We start from the raw sequence: 21,748 nt of genomic DNA, 5'->3' as shown, positions 1-21,748 counted from the left end.
GCGTCGTCCTCCGGCTGGGTCGCGTCGAGACCAGGCGAGGCGTCGTCCTGCGGCTGGGTCGTGGCAGGGCCAGCAGGTGCAGAGTCGTCCTCTGGCTGAGGCGTGGCAGGGCCAGCAGGTGCAGAGTCGTCCTCTGGCTGAGGCGTGGCAGGGCCAGCAGGTGCAGAGTCGTCCTCTGGCTGAGGCGTGGCAGGGCCAGAAGCCGAGGCTGGACCAGGTGTGTCAGAAGCAGTGGCATGGGCTGGACCAGACGAGGATGACGACTCGGATGAAGCTGGACCAGGCGACGGCGGAGGCACGGAGGCCGCAGCTGGCATGGATGAAGACACGGCTGCTGCAAACGTGCATGAGGCTGCTGGTGGAGCAGCTGGTGGCTGAACGGGCCCCTCGGACCCTCCAGCGGAGACAGGAGGCTGAACGGGCCCCTCGGACCCTCCAGCGGAGACAGGAGGCTGAACGGGCCCCTCGGGCCCCCCAGCGGAGACAGGAGGCTGAACGGGCCCCTCGGGCCCCCCAGCGGAGACAGGAGGCTGAACGGCCCCCTTGGGCCCTCCAGCGGAGACAGGAGGCTGAACGGCCCCCTTGGGCCCTCCAGCGGAGACAGGAGGCCGAACGGGCTCCTCGGGCCCTCCAGCTGACGTGGCGTGAAGCTGGTGCGGTTCTCCTGAACCCCCAGCTGACGTGGCGTGAGGCTGGACAGGCTCCTCGGGCCCTCCAGCTGGCGTGGCATGAGGCTGGACGGGCTCCTCGGGCCCTCCAGCTGGCGTGGCATGAGGCTGGACGGGCTCCTCGGGCCCTCCAGCTGACGTGGCATGAGGCTGGACGGGCTCCTCGGGCCCTCCAGCTGACGTGGCATGAGGCGACGGCGAAACAGGAGCTGAGGCTGAAGCTGGACCAGGTGAAGCAGGAGCCGAAGCAGAAGCTGGACCAGGCGACAGCGAGGCAGCCGCAGGTGGTGGCTGGACAGGCTCCTCGGGCCCTCCAGCAATGGAAGAAAACTGCTCCGCTGCTCGGGATCGCTGACGGCGTGAACGCCATTTTCTCCGGGAAGGAGGGGGAGGAGATGTGCCAGCCCGCGAATCCTCCAGCGGACCGGGCTGAACCTCCTCCGAGTCTTCATAGTGGAGAGGCCGATCCGGGCGGATGTGTACGGTGGAAACGAGGAAGTCCTGGATGAGAGGGTTTAGCGTGCCAAATAGCCAGGGAAGTCCAGAAACCATCCTCTGCAGACCGATGGCTAACTCCTCCTGGTACTCTTCAAAGGGCAGCGCAAACCATTCCTGGCATAGAAACTCCACCGCATAGATCATGTCCTCCCGGAGCTCAGCGGAGGGATTATGAGTTGCTGGGTCCATTGTCTGGTTGCGTCCTTCTGTCACAATACGGCTGTGTGCAGGCAAGAGTAGGACCCAAACGCAAACTCACAGAGTCAAAAGGTAAACTCAAAAAACACAGCTTTATTGCTGGCGTGGAGTGGGACACGAAAAACAATACAAAATAAACTAAACTAAACTGGGAAAACTAAAGCACAAGGAGCCACAGGGAAAAATCACACAGCTATGAGGGAGGACGCAACACTGACAAAGAGAAACATGGGGCTTAAATACACTGAGGGATAACGAGGGGGAATGAGCCACAGGAGGAGAGCACAGCTGAGAGTAATTAAGCAGGACGAGGCAAGGGAAGCAAAACTAGAAACATTAACATAGAGCAGACTGTGAAAGTAAAACAGGAAACACACTGACGGAACTCAAGACATGTGAACTTAACAGACTGGGGGAGACAGAACATAGGGACCTGAAACATGGAACAGAAAGGCACAGTAGATCAACATGAACATAACAACGCCACAGGGGAAGAGTAAAACAAAATGCAGGAACACAGGACCTCTTTCAAAATAAAACAGGAAACATGAGACAGACATGATAATACAAACTTGATAACATAAGACACGCAGCATGAAACACGAAGGTTGAGGGGAAACTTAAATACAGGGGAAGAAAACACCAGGAGTCTAATAACCAAATGAACTTAGATAACCTTATGAACAAAATTAACTCAAACTTAAAACGCTGGGTCAAAAGACCCAGGATCATGACACTTCCTGTTGTCAGTTGTGGCCCCTGTGTAGAAAACACCCAGGGAGTAGGAGAGCATGCCCTCCACTGAGGAGCGGTAGAAGGCAGCAGCTGCTTCTGGTCCAACTTATTCTTCCTTAGGACATGGAGGAAGGGCAGCCACTGCTGGGCCTTCGGCGGAGATGTAGGTGCCCAGAAACTTGTCATGGGTTTGGGGGTTCTGGCCTTTCTAGCTGATGAGGGCTTGAACACCCGATGAGGGTTGGTGTTAGTGATGAAGCCCTCTACCCATCTCCTGTAAGTGTCTTTGGCTTATTTGATGCCCCTCCTCAAGTTAGCTCTGGCAGTGCTGTACCTAAAATTGTCCCTCAGCCTGAAAGCTGAGTTATCAGTTCTGATCAGAGCCTCTACTTCACTCGTCATCCAAGGTTTCTGCTTAGGAGAAACCTGGAATGGCTTTGGTCACTGTCACATTCTCTGGACAACACTTAATGTAGAAAAGAACATACTGAGTCTCCAGATCTTGCTGTTCAAAGATAGAACAGTCAAAACAGTCTGGTGGTCGGATTATCGTTGGTGGGGGAGGGGTGTTGTTTTCTGCTTGATGTTACTGTATATACATGTTCCAGTGTCCAGTTCCCCCTTGGTAGGACACTTAACATGTTAGTGGAATTTGGGGAGTACAGATTTCAAACATGTCTTATTAAAGTCCCCAGCAACAATATGGACACCCTCAGGGGGTTCTCTCTGTGGTTTCTCCCCTCATTCTTGGCCAGAGTGTCTGTTTTAGTTCCCTTGTGCATACTTTGTGGATCCAGCTGTTTATTCTCCGCTCAAATTCCACCATTGTTATTAATCAAGCTTTATACTGGCTAAGGAGATAACAGCAGGCAAGATAACACTTATGGACATTTCCACTGTATTTATAAACCATATTTATTATAGTATAATGTAACCAACATTCCTGCCTCTAAAGTAATTACTTTATAGTATGAATACATGAGCCCACTGGCTCATGGTTTGTTCTGGGGCAGGGGCAGGCACCTTTATTAGCCTGAGTTAATGCTTCTGAGGGTGGAGTTCAGGTTAGTGCTGTTAGGCTGGCTAGTAGTCCAATAGTCATGGGCCGATTCTTTAGAATTTTGTTTAGTCAACGGTTTGAAGTTTGTTTGTACACATTTCTTTTTGGCTGTTCATACCACCTGCCTGGCTGTCAGTATTTTTTTGTAAATAAATTGCACGTTGGGTGAAGATAATTCCTTCCTCCACCACATCTATCCCCCTTACAGGGACTAAATGGCATTAGATGCCACAGGAAAAGCATTACATGCAAAATGAAGTTTTAAAAAGTGGCCTGTCATTTATACATCATGTCACAATATCAGGTTGAGTTGTCTCGTGCCACATGTCGGGGTGCTCCTCTAGTGCCTCGGGGTCATAGGCCTATTTGACCGAGGAACAAATGGCTGATAGTCGTTTGGATTTGGATACACACAACGTGTATTGTCCTAACAATACAGGACATGATAGCACAACTACCATGACAAACCAAATAGCCCCACAAAGCTTGTCTTCTCTTCTTTTCAGAACTGTGTGGATTTTGCCTCTAGCACAAACTGTAACAGAGTTACTATAATTTAAGGAGTGCCTGTAAAATGCCCCCCAATGTTAAATTAGAGCACAACTTTATTTCAGCCAGCTGAACTGGATATATTAATACTGAATATCTTAATTCCTTCTTTAGGGAGAAAAAAATGATTGTCCGTATTTAAACTGTTGGCCAATAATGTGTGAGACATGTCAAACACATCTCATGAATGATATGAAGTCATTACAGAGAGAACACTCCTGTCACTAGAAGCCACAATCAGTTTTTGGCAAAGTGACTTTTATACACTCAACAAAAATATAAACGCAACACCTTTGTTACTCCTCCCATTCCCCATGGGATGGACGTAGAGACCTAAAATTCATTCCAGATACACAATATAACCATCCCTCCCAAACAGTGGTCACAAATCAGTCCAAATGTGTGGTAGTGGGCACATCTGCTATATTGAGATAATCCATCCCACCTCACAGGTGTGCCACATCAGGATGCTGATCTGACATCATGAGTAGTGCACAGGTGTACCTCAGACTGCCCACAACAAAAGGCCACCCTGGAATGTGCAGTTTTGTCTCACAGCAAAATGCCACAGATGCCACAAGCAATGAGGGAGCATGCAATTGGCATGCTGACAGCAGGAATGTCAACCAGATCTGTCGCCCGTGCATTGAATGTTCATTTCTCAACCACAAGCCGTCACCACAGGCGTTTCAGAGAATATGGCAGCACATCCAACCGGCCTCACAACCGCAGACCTCGTGTAACCACACCAGCCCAGGACCTCCACATCCAGCAGGTTCACCTCCAAGATCGTCTGAGACCAGCCACCCAGACAGCTGCTGGAACAATTGGTTTGCACAACCAAACAATTTCTGCACAAACTGTCAGAAACCGTCTCAGGGACGCTCAACTGCATGCCCGTCGTCCTCATCGGGGTCTTGACCTGACTCCAGCTCGTCGCCGTAACAGACTTGTGTGGGCAAATGCTCACATTCGATGGCGTCTGGCACGTTGGAGAGGTGTGCGCTTCACGGATGAATCATGGTTCACATTGTTCAGGGCAGATGGCAGCTGAGAATGTCCCAGTTCTTGCATGGCCAGCATACTCACCGGACATGTCACCCATTGAGCATGTTCGGGATGTGCTTGACCGGCGTATACGACAGCGTGTACCAGTTCCCACGAATATCCAACAACCTCGCACAGCCATTGAAGTGGAGTGGACCAACATTCCACAGGCCACAATTGACAATCTGATAGACTCCATGCGACGATGTGTTGCACTGCATGAGGCAAATGGTGGTCACACCAGATACTGACCGGTTCTGGGTCCCCAGACCCCCAATAGCGCAAAAAACTGCACATTCCAGGGTGGCCTTTTGTTGTGGGCAGTCTGAGGTACACCTGTGCACTACTCATGATGTCAGATCAGCATCCTGATGTGGCACACCTGTGAGGTGGGATGGATTATCTCAATATAGCAGATGTGCCCACTACCACACATTTGGACTGATTTGTGACCACTGTTTGGGAGGGATGGTTATATTGTGTATTTGGAATGAATTTTAGGTCTCTACGTCCATCCCATGGGGAATGGGAGCAGTAACAAAGGTGTTGCGTTTATATTTTTGTTGAGTGTATATCCTTTATTTATGGCCAAGAGGGCAGCAGAATTAGCAGCAAATATTACCACTGTTGATTGTAACGTAGGTTACAATAAAATGGCCAATTAAAAAAAAAGGTTACTTTTGTAAAGAAATTCCAACAATCAAAAATCAGAAATAAATGCCTTTATTTTGTACCGCTTTCCTCTTTCGCTGGAACAACTGTGCATATAGAAATAAAAGGCAGATGAGTGTTGTCTTTGTGTGTTTAAAACAAGATAGCAAAATACAGAATTATTCCTTCACTTGAAGCTAAAAACTACAAGAGATACGACTTCTCACATACCTGAACCAACCAATTATCATTTCACAAAACTCCTGCGTCAATCACCCGCTAAACGCAACACGAGGTAAAACTTTCTAGGAATTTCCGTAGTCCTTTCAAAGTAAAAGCTATGTAGCGCCTCACAGATTGATTCGTGCTGATTTTGTCTGTCTTGGAGGAAGAAAACATTCTCGCAGCTGGAAGCGGCTATTCTCCTCTGACCTCAGCCTCCAGTATCACCGGCTATTCCCCCAGAGACCTGCTGCGCACTGGATAGTTTATGTTTCAGACCATTCCCTGTAAACCATTGCTTAGAAAGTCCTAACACATCAGCAGTCTCTGTAACACTGTACCAACAGCCATGCCAGAGTCAGATGCTCGGTTTGAGCTTGAGCAGGTCATCGTGATTGTTTAGATATTTGCGTCATTCGGGCCAAATCATTTTATAGCAATGCAAATCCAATGATGGACGTATGGTCCGCCTTTCTTCTTCTGACTGCGTGACTGGAGCTTAATTAAAGTGCGAAAGAAATCATATAATTTATTAACAACAGGGTTTCTTCTTACTTGGTCCTTTCACTGAGCCAGATCCTTTCGTTGTTACTTGACACAGATGCGTTTGAATCGCCCGTTTTTTTGTTTGTTTGTTTTTTAAAATGCGGTTTGTTTATTTGAAACAGAGGTTTACGCCGCGTGGCGTAAAATACAGAATCCCGGAGGCTTCTACGGATCATTTTCAGCGTCTTAACCTTTTCAAACGCTCTTCCTTAGCAAAGTTGTTTGAGATGACATTTGGCTGACTTGTCTCAGCTGCACCTCGGCAGCTCCCTCCTCTGATAAAGTGTGACGGACAAGTTGAGGCAGGACTGAAGGTGTGGCAGCCGCAGCCGTGAGGAGGAGCACGCACTGTGTCGTGTAAGAAAACTTTATGGAACTTGTTGTGCTCTCCCCAAGACTTTTCTGTCGGTGAGCACTTGACTGTGTTGCAGAAGGATCTGAGTCAAGAACAGATCTGGGAGGGCTGTCGCAGCAGGAACGTCGGAAGTTGATTTCGCGTTCTCCCGGACACCTGAAATCTGCAAAGCTTAAAGCCGGACTCGTCAGTTCATGGACATTTTCCCCTTGAGATCTGGAGGATTTTTGCTTTTGGCCATGGAGAGAGCTTAAGATTCTCGAGGAAGAGGTAAGTACACTGACAGAGCCCCGGCACTCCTTAACGATTTCAAATATCAATCAGCTGTCGTTTTTCCCAGAGCTGTGCTGAGCAAAGGTCTGGGAAGCTGCATGGCATTACGTCTCAGTATGAAACAGTACAATAGCAGCATTGCAGTGGAAGATAAAAACCAGCGATAAAGTTCGTTAAGTTAATATTCATGGACAATTTGAACTGGAAAAAGACCAAACCCCAGTTCTAGGAAATGTTGCCAAGTCAGAAATGTGGAAATTAATTATTGACAAATGTGAGTTTGTCTGCTGTACATGTGTATAAGACTGTTTTTATATGACTTCTATACCGCCTGGTTATACTTTTAATGGTCAGAAACACTTGACTTGCTTTATTTGCGGTTGTGCAGAATAGACCAAAGAGTAGTTAAACACTAAAAGTATTAGGATAAGAAAAAGAGACTTCCTTTAAATTGAAGCGAGACTCCTGAGACTACATTGCAGCTTTTATAATAGTTCCAGATTTGTGAGAAGGAAATAAAAATGAAGTTACTCTTTGGGTTTTCTTGTTCTCCAGCCTATAGGCATTATTTATGCCTCTAAATCCCTAAACCTTTTGAATTAATATTCACTGGATGTGAATATTTTATGAAGAGCATTTATACATTTTGATGAGGGAAGTCTGTCTCTGCTAAATGGACCTCCACTATGTTTCCCAGAGAAACAGTTTAGGACTGTTTTGAGGCACATTTGCTTGTCTTCCAAACTCCTCAGATTCCCAATCTAATTGGCTAATTATGCAGTGGCCTGAAACATGGCCAGTGCCCAGAGGACCCTACATTTAACCAGTAGAGCCAGAAGGTTCCTCTCCCAGTGTCCTGGTGTCAGACAGCCATTCATAGTAGAAATAAGGAGAGTTGCCTGTGTGAGCCTTTTTTTTTTTCTAATTGTCCAATTTTATCACCTTTCCCCCAACCCTACTCTTCCCCCGCATATTTCTGTGCTTCATTTCTGGTCTGATCCCTTTGTGCCCCTTTTTACTTATTTCTAGCTTTTACTGCTTTACTTTCTTTTTTGCAGTACCTCCTTTTCCATTCTTCATCACTTCTAATACAGCTGCGATGCGTAGATTCAGCTCTGAGGGTTCCCTCCTTGATCTTGATTTTCCGACATGGAAAAAAGTGGCACTGAAGAATTCTGGACAAGACCACGAGTCTGGCACCTGCACACTTCACTTGCAGGATGATGAGCTGGCTGGGAAATCAGGTCGCCTGACTCCCATCATCCAGGAGCCCACGGAGAGTCCGGGTGAGATGACGAAGAATGAGCTGACTCGGGAGCACAGCGTGAGTGCAGAGAACCTGTGCGAGCTGAGTAAACTGGAAAAGAGCCAGCTCAGAGGCTGTCTCATCAGTCAAGGCAGCAGGGCTTATAGTGACAGTCAGCTGGCCCCAGCTGTGCAGGGCAGCACTGAGAGCATGGAGAAAGCCGATCTGCCTCCATCGTCGCCTTCGTCCTCTTCCAGCTCCTTTAAGATGGAGCACAGACACCAACAGAGAGACAGACTGACAGCTGCTAAGCTGCACCTCAAGAGTCTTTTCGCACAGGTGCAGTAAATGACATTTCTATTTTGTTTCTATGCTGTGTTTTCGTGCAGCTGGTAGTTTAACAGATTACACCCTCTAAATGTTGTTGTAGATTTTTAGAGGAAGAAAAGCACGGCCACCTTCAAAACCCCCAAACTGTACATTTACCCATCCTCTAAACTCCTCATATCCCAGTCTAACTGGCTAATTGCAGCGTTTTCCAGCCTACAGAACACAAATGATCCTTTTCACGTGTCCTGGTGCCACGAGGGGACGTGCACAATGCCTTACAAGGTTTAAACACTTTAGTAACTTTGAGCCTGTTTTTCACTTGGAGAGGCTTATAAGTGACAGGATGGCTTAAGTCAAACTGTCACTTTAGAGAGTTATACATTTCAAATAAGCAGCTGTGGTGTTCAGAAATATCACAATGTACACACTGAAATGTTAGCAAACAGCAAGTTGTTTACATGGTCAGCAGAAACATAGCAATAGCAGCTGAATAGTACAGCTGTTGTCTGAAATTCCCTTTTTCCCATAAATTCAGTATGATAGAAAAGTACGAGGAAATAAAAGTCTTGGAAAATAATCGAGACTGTCTCTAATGAGTGTCCCAAATTCCCAATCTGCTGTAGGATCTGTGTAAGCTGGTGCAGTAGATGGCTGTGGTCACATGCACGTAGTCTCTCCATTCTGTTTGGCATCATTATGATCATGGCTCAACTGTTCAAATGGAACATCTTCTGGATATCTATTGTCTATTTAGTTTACTTACTCCCTCGTGCTCAATGCTGCTCTTCATTCTTTATGAATTTGCATTTAAAAACAACCCACATGGGTCCAGTTTTTCACTCATGGGGTTTTCTGTTTGTACATGAAGGTAGATAAAACTGAATTTGAATAACTGAACTGTAAACTCAATGAAACAAATACAGAAACACTCAATTTGTCAGGCATCACTAATTTTCTTTTAATTAAAATGCATAATTTGTTACTGCAGTGCTGGAACTTTCCTGACACTAGATGCTATATGTTAACAGACAAGTGGAGATTATAGTAGAAGTACACGGCTGTGCTCAAAGGGTGTCATTTGATTGCTGGGTTTTTCTATGAGTTACTGCAAATAAACAATATATTAAGCACCTTGAGGCGACTGTTTGGTGATTTGGTGCTGCATAAATAAAACTGAAATGATACCTTTAATTGGGTCTGCCTTAAGTAAACAGTCACTGTTGTTCAGTCGAGCTGTTTAAAGCTGCTGAGGTCTGGAACAACTTTCAACAAATGATGAAAAAGGTTAACTTCAGTTTACTGTGTGGTTCCTGTTTCAGAGTCCTCATTCGTCAAACTCCAACCTGGCCAACACAGAACAAAAAGACAGGTGAGAAGATGGTTTATTTTGTTAGTTCTGGTAAATGTAGAAATAACCCCCCCACCCCTTTTCAAATTTACTTTTTATCTTTGACTCACTTTCAGGGTCTCTCTGATTCTGAAAGTGAGTCGGTACTTATCTTAATGTTATAAGAATGTGAAGGTTTGATGTTTATTTCAATGACAGCGTTATCTTTGCTACCATCTCCTCTGACACACCTTGACTCTCTCTGTTACCATCTTGTCCTGTATCATAGTGGTAAAGAGAGAAGGTCTCGCCTTGTATTCATGCATCAGTGGAGTCAAGTGGGTCACAGTAGGAAGAGGAATTATAACCGAGATGAGCTGGAAAAATGGGCCGAGTCCTTAAATGTCCTGCTGGGAAGTCCAAGTAAGTCCTGCTTTTTTCTGAGTTTTGGGTCTGATACTTGACATTTTAAGCAGAAAACATTCTGACTGTAAATTGCTGAACTTGTATTCCTTTTAATTTAGAGGAATAGAAAGAAATGTCTTTAGGGGGATGGCTGAAGCACAGAAGGAAGTGTGTGTCTTCTACTAATCAGAGGGTTGGTGATTTGATCTGCATGCCAAAGTATCCTTGACATCCACACCATAGTGCATGCATCCCACTCTGTGTTCATCAGTCTCCTCCACCCACTATAAATCAAATCAAATCACTTTTATTGTCACATCACATGTGCAGGTACATTGGTACAGCACATGTGAGTGAAATTCTTGTGTGCGAGCTTCACAAGCAACAGAGTTGTGCAAAATACAATAATGGCTACATCTGAAACTAATAAATATATGTACAATATATAATAGATGCTAGAGTGTGTGAAAGTTGGATAGAAAGCACTTAGGTGCAGAAAATAAATTGTGTGTGTGTGTGAATAGGTTAATGAGCCATGCTGTATAAAATGCTCCGGGTGCCCAAGTAGAATAGAAAACCAGCTATATTTAAAAAAAAAAAAAAAAAAAAAAAAAAAAAAAAGAACAGCACAAATTCTTACTTACAGGTCATAAGTACAGGGAATTAAATTTTATTTTTTTATTATTATTTAATTTTTTTTAAAGAAGAAGTAAAAGTGGGTGGACAATCTAACAAGCCCTGAGCACGCCCGATCTCGTCCATTTACCATTTATATAGTTTTTCAGATGAAACACAGCTCATTAAGTATTTTATTTCAGAGTTCAGTTGGTTTTATCCAATTACGCTGCCTATTTTATTTCCTTAACTTAGGGTCAGCCAAGATGCTGCCTCAGTGGTTTTCCTTGTACTCAGAAGTTCCTTGTTTCAGAGTTCTGAAAGCAAACCAGGATGTTATGCATTTAAAATGAAGACTGGAGTTGGGTAAAATCCTCTGGAGTCTATACACTGTTGGAGTAGAGCCAGCAGAGAGAAGATGAACTCTTAAAGTTAATACATGGAAAAATCATTAGGGACAAGTTGTTGATCAGGTGTGACAGACAGACTGAAGCGGGACTGAAGGACACTGAGGAAAGTCGTTAGAAGGATATCTGATGTCAGAAATTAATGAAAATAATTTTGGCAGTGCGGGAAAGAGGAAATGCTGGAGTAGCCAATGAAAAAGAATTCCCAGTGGGAAAAGAAGTGTTGGGGGAAATCTCGCCATCTGAATGGTCACCAGAGTTTCATTTATACTCCAGAGGTTGAATCCCCAAATTCTTGGTGACCTGCAGATCTTTCTTTTGGCCCTGCTGTCAGACTTACACATCACTCCTGCACTGGGGAGACATTCAAGTCAGATGACCACATCGCCCTGATAGGACACTGACAGTCGTCGTGCATGTTTGCTTTCTCCATAACTTGTGCTGCACGTCTTACTTGAGGACGGACGTGACATTTTTAGTTCCACTACAAGTTAGAGTGGACGCCCACGGACCAGTTTAATGTCAGACAATGTTTTCATGGACCGTAGTGGAAAAATACAACAAAATAAATTGATACGACCAAGACACAAACTGTGGTGTTTTCTAAATATAATAATAATAAACGCGAAGTGTAATTGTGCAACTTTATTAGCAGCGTCGTCCTGAAATGCGCCAACAACATTGAGAGTAACATCCCTGCCCCTTAATGCTCTCTGGTTGCTATGGTAACGCGTAAATATTTCTTTCAAAATAAGAAACAAGAAACACAACTACAACACGGGAAAAGACCCAGGAAACTGAGTTAAGGATAAAAAAACCTGAAAACCATAAATTTCTCACCCGAGCCTCAACTCTCGCTGCCCGGTACCAAACAACTCACAGCCTGGGGGTTGGGGACCGCTGCCCTAGACACCCCCCCCCCCCCCCCCCCCCCAAAGTTATAGTTAAAGTTAAGGGAACACTTGAAGAATATTTAATTTTTGGTGTGACTTTGAATCCAGCCCTTAAAGGCCTGGCTATTTTAATTTCCTGTGACCTTGAATTACGCACACGACATGACGAAAACAGATTTTCAACTTGCATTTCTTTCATTAAGAGCTGTGTAACTTAACATTATGGTGTTAATTTAGTTTTTTTTCTTTGCTATGTTTTTAGACTCTATATAAGGTAATGATTGGATTTGGGAGAATACAGAGGATTTGGGAAGGGAAGAACACACAGCAAATAATACGGTTAAAGCAAAATGGATCAGAGATTCCAGGTAGGATTGGGAAAAGTAATAAAAGGCCACCTGCTCGTTGGCAAATGAGCAACCAAACTTTACACACAGGTACATTTTAGTCTGCTGGAGATTTTTATCTGTGTCAGATATGTCACCATGTTACTTAGCAACCATCTAGCAATTGGCTTTTATGACCTGCGACGCCTCGCAAAAGCATCCTAATGTCATGACAATAACTTTTCATTTATATCCACAAAGGCTGAATTAAACATAATTATAATGTTGTCATGTAGCCTAGCAACCACCTAACAAGGTGCTAAAATGACCCTTTAATTTAATCATCTACAACACCTCATGAAACCACTGTGTCATTTTCATTTCATGGTTAACAGCATAGAAAGACGCGTACGAGTGAATTAAAATAAAGCCGCTTTATTATTCCTCCAAACCTACTTTGAGTGCCTGTATTTTGGAGAAATAAGTTTTGATTGTTATATCCATTCTTTTCTCTTTTATGGGGGCTGCTTGGTTTGAGGACACCAGCAATACTCCTGTTACTTCATTTACATATCAGAGATTACACTTTGCTTAAATTAAATAATACACTGCTTCCCTGGATCACAAAGGTGATTTGTTTTCCGTCATTCACAATTGAACCCTTGCAGTAATCATTTTCAGGATGACAGTGCAGCTGTGGGAGTTGCCATTTATTGCATTCTTGTTTAACAGGTACTAATAATGTAAACTCTGGAAAAATAAAAGAATTGTGTTCAGATTCAAAGAAATACAATAAGAAAGTATTTTCTTTATATACTTCAAATTGCAGCAGGATAACCTGACACTGAGAAAGATACTTTAGCTTTTGCACTTGAGTGTAAAAGGTCATTTACTTTAATGTCCTTACTGTTTGTGAGATTCTGACCTGAATCCTATCCTGTGACATTTCAGTGTCTCACAACTTCTGCCTTGAAGACATGTTTGCGCAACAAAAAAAATCACGTTTCTCAAGTTTTTAAGCTGAATCGATGTCGACATCTGGTCTGACGTCAGTGACCCCTCTGTGCTGCTAAAAGTGCAGCACTTACCCTACCCCTGCTGCTTCTATGAATAGAATAGATAGTAAACACCAAGACGGTTATAAATCACAGCTGTGTAAAGGCTTGAGAATGTTTGACTTCCTTGATATTAACAAGGGTTCTGGGTTTAACGGTGCGTGAAGGGGAAGCGCGTACAAGCTCCTGAATCCTGTTTCTTGGTAGTATGCTTTGTGCTGGTGTCGTCTATCGTTTTCACCCATTCAAGAAAAGCAGGGCATGTCCCGATGAAGCCCTTTGATAACACCGATGCATTTGCAGCATATTCTGAATGCCACAGAATGTTTCCATTCATTGTTTTCTCTTGTCACGTCAGTTTCCTCGTCATCATGTGCACTACCCAGTCTGACAAAACTATAGACGTGACTAAATTATTCAGGGTTTCAGCCTTGGGCGATGTCTTTGTGTACATTATACAAAGGAAGGTTGTGCCAGTAATGTGATCAGCATACTACTTCTAAAGGAGAACTTTTGTGGTAACTGGATAAGTTCTATGCAAAGCCTATTCAGGCAGATCAAAAGTGAGCATGCTATCAGAAAAATCAAGCTTTGTTGACAAAGCCCCCCCCCCCCCACACACACACACACACAAACACACAAACAAACAAAACACTGCAATGCAGAATTTCTTAAATTAAAAATAAAATCTGCAAAGCTAACATAACTGATCCATGCAGTCTGAGTCCTGCTGTGATTAAAAGAAAAGAGATGATGTCAGGTTGCGTCACAAAAATGTCTAAATGTCAGATTATCATCTTGCTTTTAAAACGTCTCCTCCGTGTCCCCCAGCTTGTTCAAAGTTGAACACTATTACTTCAAATTGACTCACCACAGTCATTGTTTATAATTAATATTTTACCATAATTAACAATTAAATGTTGAAAAGAATAAAATAAAAAGTTGACTCCTGACAATAACAGAACTCTAGTCTTAGTGCACGTCATAGCAAATGACCACAAGGGACTCAGTCAGTGGTCATGTTCACCATTTATTATAAATGTAAAGGTATTATTACCATTTTTAGGTTGTAATGGAAAAATGTTAATAAGTATAAAGCCGTTGTTCTAGCTGGAGCTGCGAGTGAAAGAAATCCAGTGGCTCTTAGCAGCAGACCCAGATCCCGCATTTAACTAGTGTTTATCTGTTGTCTTTAAATGACAAAAGGGGGGAAAAGTGAACAGCTGTTTAGAAGCCATTATAAACCCCATCTAGCAGTTAATGAGTTTGTATAAGTGGTACGATCCTCTCGATGGTAGGGAGGAATAACAAGACATCACATTTGACCATGCCAGAAATCAAAGAGATCATGTGGTATGTTCATGACATTTCTAACCTTCAGTAGGACGTTCACATGGAAAAAGAGTAGAGCTAGGTTGCTTTCTCTAGTCTTCCTTTCAGGCATGATAAAGTGTTTCTGTGTTCTGTGCTATAAGATACATAAATTGATGTTGTGCTAAGGCTCACTTGTCGTCCTCTTCCTGGCAGCTGGTGTTTCAGTATTTGGAGCATTCCTGCGCTCTGAGTTCAGCGAGGAGAACCTGCAGTTCTATCAAGCCTGTGAGCGGTACAAACATTCGTCCACCAACTTCAGCCTGCAAAGGAGAGCCAAAGACATCTGCGCAACCTATATCCAGCCAGGAGCCCCCCGGGAGGTACACATGTTCATACTCAGTCTTACTGGTTGCACTGGGCAGCCTGTCTTCTTGGAACAGGAATTGTAATTCAAGTCCTGTTTATTTTTTCCTCTTTCTGCATTGCCAACTGTTTTACTGCTCAGAGTCTCTCTGTGTTATCAAGAAGCTTGTGTGGGTGGTTCAGATTTGACGTTATAGCGTTCCATCAATAGCTGCTTTCATGTGGAGCTGTTGTTTTTGTTTTTTTTCTTTCTTCCACTAATAGAGACATTTCCCCACAGCATGAGATTATATGTGTGACAGTAGCTGAACTTAAAGTACCAAATACTGTGGAGAAAAAAAATATTCATTTGCTTCTCCAGTAGGTCCCTTGTTTCCCAGGAGTCCAGCTCCACTGTCTTATACTGCAGCTATAGCAAGTCCAAAAGTAAAATGTCAGTATGAGTGTGAACAGTATGACTTTTGATGTGATTCAGGGGATGCCATTAATTTAGCATTAGCACTGGAACTTTAACAAAGCGATCTTTTCTGTCTAGTTGAAGGTTTTTATGCCAGGAAGAAGAGAACTGCACTTATTAAAGTTTATTAACGGAAAGACGACCGTCCAGGAATCAAACTGTGCTTTATGTTGGCGAGCTCCAAGAATACTCACTGAAAAAGTAGGAAGACCTAAATGACATGACTTAACACCGAACCACTACAAGATAAAGGTTATCTGCAAAGCCCAAGAAGTTGTAGCCCACCATATCGTCAAAAATTTGGACATTTCTACACTGAAGAACAAAGAAACAGTGTTAACAAAGTAAAAGGAGCATAAGCTACAAAGCAGCTTCCTTTTGTGTTCATAACTATGAATGAAATCTTGTAAGTTAACATGTGCTAGCAGCAGATTTGGAAAACCCAAACGCATCAAGTCTGTACTGGGCCCTATTTGCTTTAACCCCAAGTTAAGCGCGCGCACGAGGATACATAAAGCCCTGATTAGTGGAGCACAGATTAAGCGAGTCACCATGGAGAAGGAGGGAAAGAAGGCGCGGTCAATGTATTTTACAGCGCTTGAGGCCGAAATTCTGATGGCAGCATATGCTGATAACATGCAAATTTTGCAGAAAAAAAGTAACACAGCCTCAGCTGCAAAAGAAAGAGAGCATGCATGGCAAAACATAGCCGACAGAGTCAATGCGTGAGTGTTAATTTAAACATTGATCTAGGGATTTCCACCCATTTAACACGTTATTTTATCATATTTTATTTTGTATTTCATACATTTTATTTTGTGATGTGATTTGAGCGCAGGTGCAACCCAACAGGCCCCAAACATTCCTGGCAGCAAGTAAAAATGAAATATAAAAATATAGTCCAAACAGGTAAGGTGTAATTGTATTATGAGCCATAGTGCTTGGTCTGTTTGTCCGATGTAAATCAATTGCAGTTAGAGGCTACATTAATTTCCCCTCTGTAAGCACTTATTGAAATTATCTGAGCACATTACAAGTACATATTTGCTTACTCTGTATGCTCAAATGTGACCCGTTATAGCCAACAGGAAAAAAAGCGGAGGCCCGAAAAACAGGTGGGGGTCCTCCACCACCACCACTCACAGAGCCTGGCCACTTGGCTTCCACATTTGTGATAATGTTGGCAGCATCACATATGATCTTCACAGTGCAGAGAACACAAATTAGCATCCATTACTATAATGAAATAATTTGTTAGTTTGAAATGCTACAGGGAACTATGTACCTGTACATTAATGCTGTGGAAAGACTTCCTGTTCACATAGTCTCCTTCATTTACTGAAGGAGCAATGATTGGAATGTGAGTGCCATCTATACAGCCAATCACGCCTGGGAACCGTGAGAATAAATGTAAAATTTAAGTAGTAGTTCAAGTATCACCACATCATGAATTAAGTTTTGTTCATCCTGCTACCTGCAATTTTGTGGAATCCCTCTTTGATGAATCTTGTGGGTCTATGACCGGGGAACACCACAAACGAGTACAGGAGACGTTTCAGTGCAACTGTAACATTCCTGACTGCCCGACAGACGGTAGCCTTGGAAACGTGCTCAGCGTCACCAATATTATACAGAAAGCTCCGGTTTGCAAAAAACCGAAGTGCAATACAAATAATATGTACAGAACTGAGAGGATGTCCGCGATGTGTCACATGAGCAATATTAGGCCTGAGGATGTTATCCAAATAAATTATAGATTGTGCTGAAAAACGGTAACGTTCACACAGGAAATCATCAGGAAATGATAAAATGTCCGAACGCGCTCTGATCACTCTCTCCCGGCGGAGAGCTCTGCGGAGAATTTGGGCTTCACGATCTACTGGCTCTTCAAGGAAGGGGCACGCCATGTCTGACACTTCCTACTGTCAGGTTTCCGACAAAGGGGCGGAGACAGTCAGGGTTAGTTGTAGTAAACCTGCTAGGGGGCAGGTTAGCTTCACGGAGTGTGTCGTCATAGTGACTCACTGAGGCTTCATCTGAACTCGCTTTGTGAAACCGAAAACCCAGAGTTTTCGTTAACTCAGGGTATACTCAGAGTTTGCACTAAACCGGCTTCCTGAAACAGGGCCCTGAAGCTCAATTCTGAGGTGGAAAAATGAATAAAACAAACACGATCACAGTGCCATGTCAACATAATTCGGAAAGTGCTCCTCTGTTCTGGGAGTATTCACACACCGAAATCATGCACTGTTGTACTGTGACACTCACTGATCTTGGCAGATGTAAAGCTGCAGAAGGAATTCTGAGGATGTGAGGTTATCTGTAAAGCTTGCATAAGTTCTATACATTTCTTTGTCACAGACGCATGCTAATAATTATCTGTTTAAGGGAACTTTGTTCATTATCAGCTTTGCATGCTCCTCATTCTTTCCACCATCTTCATGAACTCTTCACCTGGAGACTTTGAGCATTTGTTGGCTGGTTTTCCTTCAGTAACCTCAAGTTATTCCAAACCGTCTCTACTGGAACAATGTTGATGATACAGCACTCATTATTGTGCTACCTGGTAATCGAGGCTGAGGAGAAAACAAATAGTCTTAAGTCAAACTCGATTTTGATGCCGATTTTTATCTATTTATTTTTTGGCTTGTCTTTCCATATAGTATTTGAATTGACTTTATGTGGCTATTGCACCATCACTGTGTCCTATTGCAGGTAAATCTGGACAGTACGACCAGAGACCTGACGATCCAGCTGCTGCAGGCTCCCTCTCGTAGCTCTCTGTCCCACGCACAGAAACGCATCTACTCACTTCTGGACACAGACTGTTACCCACGCTTCCTCCAGTCTGACGTCTACCTCGCCTTACTCCACGAGGCTGAATAGATTCCCCACACTTGGACTCAGGAGAAGGAATGGTGGCTTGGTGGTTTCTGGAACGGCTCAACTTCCTTCAAACTGTAAATTATAAAAGCTAACTATGCTGTCAAAAGATCGAGCTGCTGTGTACAAAGTTTAACCCCCCCCCCCCCCCCCCCCCCCGACACACACACTCCCTGACGTCGTAGCTCAAATGTTAATAATAGTTGGACACTGTAAATAGAAATATTGGTTACTGCAATTAAAACTTGGGGAACTGTGTTTTCACTGAGATGTTTGTGATGTTACAATGCTGGGATTTGGTTTGGCTTACTTTAGGATTAAGACTGAAAACAGTTGGAAACGGCCAGCGAGCTTCTGTCCGTCATACAAAATAATGAAGTGCTAAACTTGAACCGATGGCATCGCCAACAAGTGAGACATTTTAACTTGTTAAAAAAAATCACAAAATTTAAGAGGAGACCTCTCTAAAATCTGAAAACAGCATTTTACTTTAGTTTCATATTATTCCAAATGGAAAGAATCTTGATAAACTTATCAAGACAGTTAACGATCTTATTATTATTCAGCCCCCTGTACCATGGAGAAGTAAGACAGTTCTGAAGGCTTCATCCTTCAGAACAATCATCCTGATACCAGCAAGCTATACAAAGTGGCCAGTAAGTGTATATACTAATATACTGTACCAACACAATTTTTGAGTCCAAGATTGTAACTTTACCACTTGTTACTAGTTTTTAAGAAGCAGCTACATTTGGCTCTAACAGAAAACCTCCACACATAAGGCAAACATTTCGCTGAGAGCAGATCTCACTCTCAGAGTTTCCTCTGCTGCATGAAAGGGGAAAAACAAGTTCAGCAACAATGAGCTCTTTGCTTGAAAGGTCAGAGTGTGAGATATTCAGAAGTGAGAAACCTGAATAAACTGACTGGTGACTTAAATAGCTTCATGCCTTTAGGAAATTTGAGTTGCTTTAGTCTTTAATGTTCTTTGTATTCCTCCTATTCCTGCCTTGTAGCAAAGAGGTTCTTAGTTTGAATCCCAGTTGAGGTTTCTGTATTGAGTTTGCATGTTTTAGGTTTCCTCCACCTTCCTCTCACAGTTTGTTCTGGTGTGCTGGAACATTTCTTTAACTTGTATTTAGCTGGACAGAACAAATATATTTTCTACTATCCTCTGCACACCAAGCACATTAAAGAGGTGAGGAGAACAGCATCAACCCAGTTATGAAGTAATTGGTATTTAACAGTTCCAGTCAGTTTTATGTTACTGCAGTGGCTGCAGCCATTCAAGCAAAGTGTCCCCACACATTGTCTATAAGACACAAACAAAGCCAGTAGTTCATAAGCCTGTGCCTTAGTGTGCAGTGCAAGAGGGTCGAAATATTGTGTTTTTTTTTAAATCACATTTTTAGTCCTCGTAGCGAATACACGAGATATACAAAAAAGTCTGAAAAACTATTTAAGCTCTGCAAACAACTCAGCGTTACACCCGCTCCAAAGGGAATCTGATTTTTGTTTATCAGAACAGTCTTTATAACCAACACTACTCATCAGTATCATGGGATATAGGTGCTGTGATGCTGCACACAGTCTGCAAAAACTGTTTGCTGACTGCATTTTTATACCAAGATCATCTTCTAGCCGTGACGCCTTCTGGGTTAAAATCATTTTCTAATCCTTTACGTTGAGTTGATCGGGTTGCCATGTTTTTCAAATTTTGTTGATTTAATTTAAGGCCCTTTTCATGTGTTAGTTCGTTTATTCTGCCCTGAATTAGTTGGTGAGAACGAGCTGCATTGTGTCACCATAAACTATGTGAGAATGTTTAGTCCGCTTATTGGTCAGATGTGTCTGGGAGAGGAGCAACAAAAGTAACATTAGGTTGTGGGTTTTGACCAAGTGGACAACATGGATAATATACATTAATTTTACAGCTAGGCTGTACTCCTGGTGGTGTACTCTGCAAAGCATGCGCAGCCAGCAGAAGGCTTTTAGCTCAAACTTACACCTGTAAATGAAACGCTCTGGAGTTCAGTTGTTTTGCGATCACCGTGCTCACATCTGCATAAACGAACTGCACAAAGGAGGACATGAAGCAGGGTTCGATTTAAACAGAATAAACACTGTTGGTGTGAAAACACCCAGTCCAGCTTCTTCTGGGTGATCCAAGGTATCCAATGGAGGGTAATTATGGTGATCGTAATGACTATGAGATGCAGGTGAAATCTCTTGGGATTATTGTGTCCCAAAAGTCATATATCCGATTGTAGTTACCTGGGTTTATTCCTTGCAGCTGCAGTGGACGTCGCTGTTAAACAAATTGCTGACCAGAGAGACGCTGATCCATCGAGCAGAATAACTACATTCAGTTTACTTTTAGTGTTTACAGGTGCCAATTAATAAGTTTTTTTTTAATATTGTACAGCATAGAAAGGATGTTTCTGTGAATTCTGTGACATGAAGTCGTCAGTGCCAGTGAAATAGCAGCACTAATGTGAATCAATGCCAGGGGCCTCTTAGCTTTAATGATCTTCCTTAAGTAACAAGGTAAAAAATGGCCCTCTCCCTCTGGATTTTGAGGATGGTTCATCTAAAAAAGTACCTCAAACAAATCCAGGAATTCATGGGACCAGTGGGGAATTGTGTTTAAAAAGAAAACAGTCCTGTTAACATTCCCGCCTTGTCTTCCTCTGGCAGTTTCCACTGTGTACATTCCAGTAATTCTGTGTCTTCCATCTGCTGATACTGTATGAATGATCATACTGCGCCTCCACCCCGGGTTTGGAAGCATTGTTCAAACACAATGTATAATATGAATTCTAGCTTTTTCTCATTTGGCTTAATTTATTCAGAAAAGACTAAGTGACATATAAATCCCAGATTCTGCTTCTTTTACGTAGGACCTCCAAAGCAGACTGACTCAATTAAAACAAAACAACAAAAAACAATCAAACAGAGAAGTTATAAGTTCAGTTAAACCCAGGTAACAGGTTTTGGCATTAGGGTTTAAGCCCATTCTGACTGTTGGAATACTAAAGTTCATGGAAGTGTAAAAATGACAAAATAAGGATATATCGTGGTGTATTTTGGCTTTATGGACCATTCTAACTAAAGTTTACATTACAGCAAAAATGTGTAAACTTTCTACCCAATTTGTTTTCAGTTCTGTCTGAAAAACCTAAAAATATATGTTTTGTCTCACAAACATTTCCATTATTTAATGAAACTCCGGTTAGTGGAAAGTTGCAGGAAGCTCTGTCCATGGGAGACTTCTTTAAGTCCAAAATAAATCAAAATGTTTTGCTTGATTTCTCCACAAATACAC

The 21,748-nt window shown here is 43.0% G+C and overlaps 1 protein-coding gene across 3 annotated transcripts; it reads left to right on the top strand.

Moving 5' to 3' along the window:
• The first annotated feature begins 5,795 nt into the window (after positions 1–5,795).
• Positions 5,796–18,691, top strand: LOC113014298 (regulator of G-protein signaling 8). 3 transcript variants are annotated; one of them, XM_026155732.1, is made up of 7 exons: positions 5,796–6,531; positions 6,606–6,799; positions 7,832–8,387; positions 9,698–9,747; positions 9,995–10,128; positions 14,934–15,100; positions 18,256–18,691. In XM_026155732.1, the coding sequence occupies exons 3-7, from the start codon at positions 7,902–7,904 to the stop codon at positions 18,424–18,426; spliced, it is 1,008 nt and encodes a 335-aa protein (XP_026011517.1). In that variant the 5' UTR covers positions 5,796–6,531; positions 6,606–6,799; positions 7,832–7,901; the 3' UTR covers positions 18,427–18,691. The 3 variants fall into 3 exon arrangements, with proteins under 3 accessions (XP_026011517.1, XP_026011516.1, XP_026011515.1); XM_026155731.1 differs by having other exon boundaries at positions 5,796–6,799; positions 7,861–8,387; XM_026155730.1 differs by having other exon boundaries at positions 5,796–6,799.
• Positions 18,692–21,748: the final 3,057 nt, after the last annotated feature.

The sequence above is a fragment of the Astatotilapia calliptera genome, chromosome 22 (genome assembly GCF_900246225.1).
Source record: "Astatotilapia calliptera chromosome 22, fAstCal1.2, whole genome shotgun sequence".
Classification (NCBI taxonomy): Eukaryota; Metazoa; Chordata; class Actinopteri; order Cichliformes; family Cichlidae; genus Astatotilapia; species Astatotilapia calliptera.
This window is presented reverse-complemented; position numbering and strand designations above follow the sequence as displayed.

Coding starts and splice junctions, on each gene's coding strand:
- LOC113014298 (XM_026155732.1), top strand. CDS start 7,902: ATGCGTAGATTCAGCTCTGAGGGTTCCCTCCTTGATCTTGATTTTCCG. Junction 8,388..9,697: donor TCAAGAGTCTTTTCGCACAG/GTGCAGTAAATG, acceptor TTCCTGTTTCAG/AGTCCTCATTCGTCAAACTC. Junction 10,129..14,933: donor TGTCCTGCTGGGAAGTCCAA/GTAAGTCCTGCT, acceptor TCTTCCTGGCAG/CTGGTGTTTCAGTATTTGGA.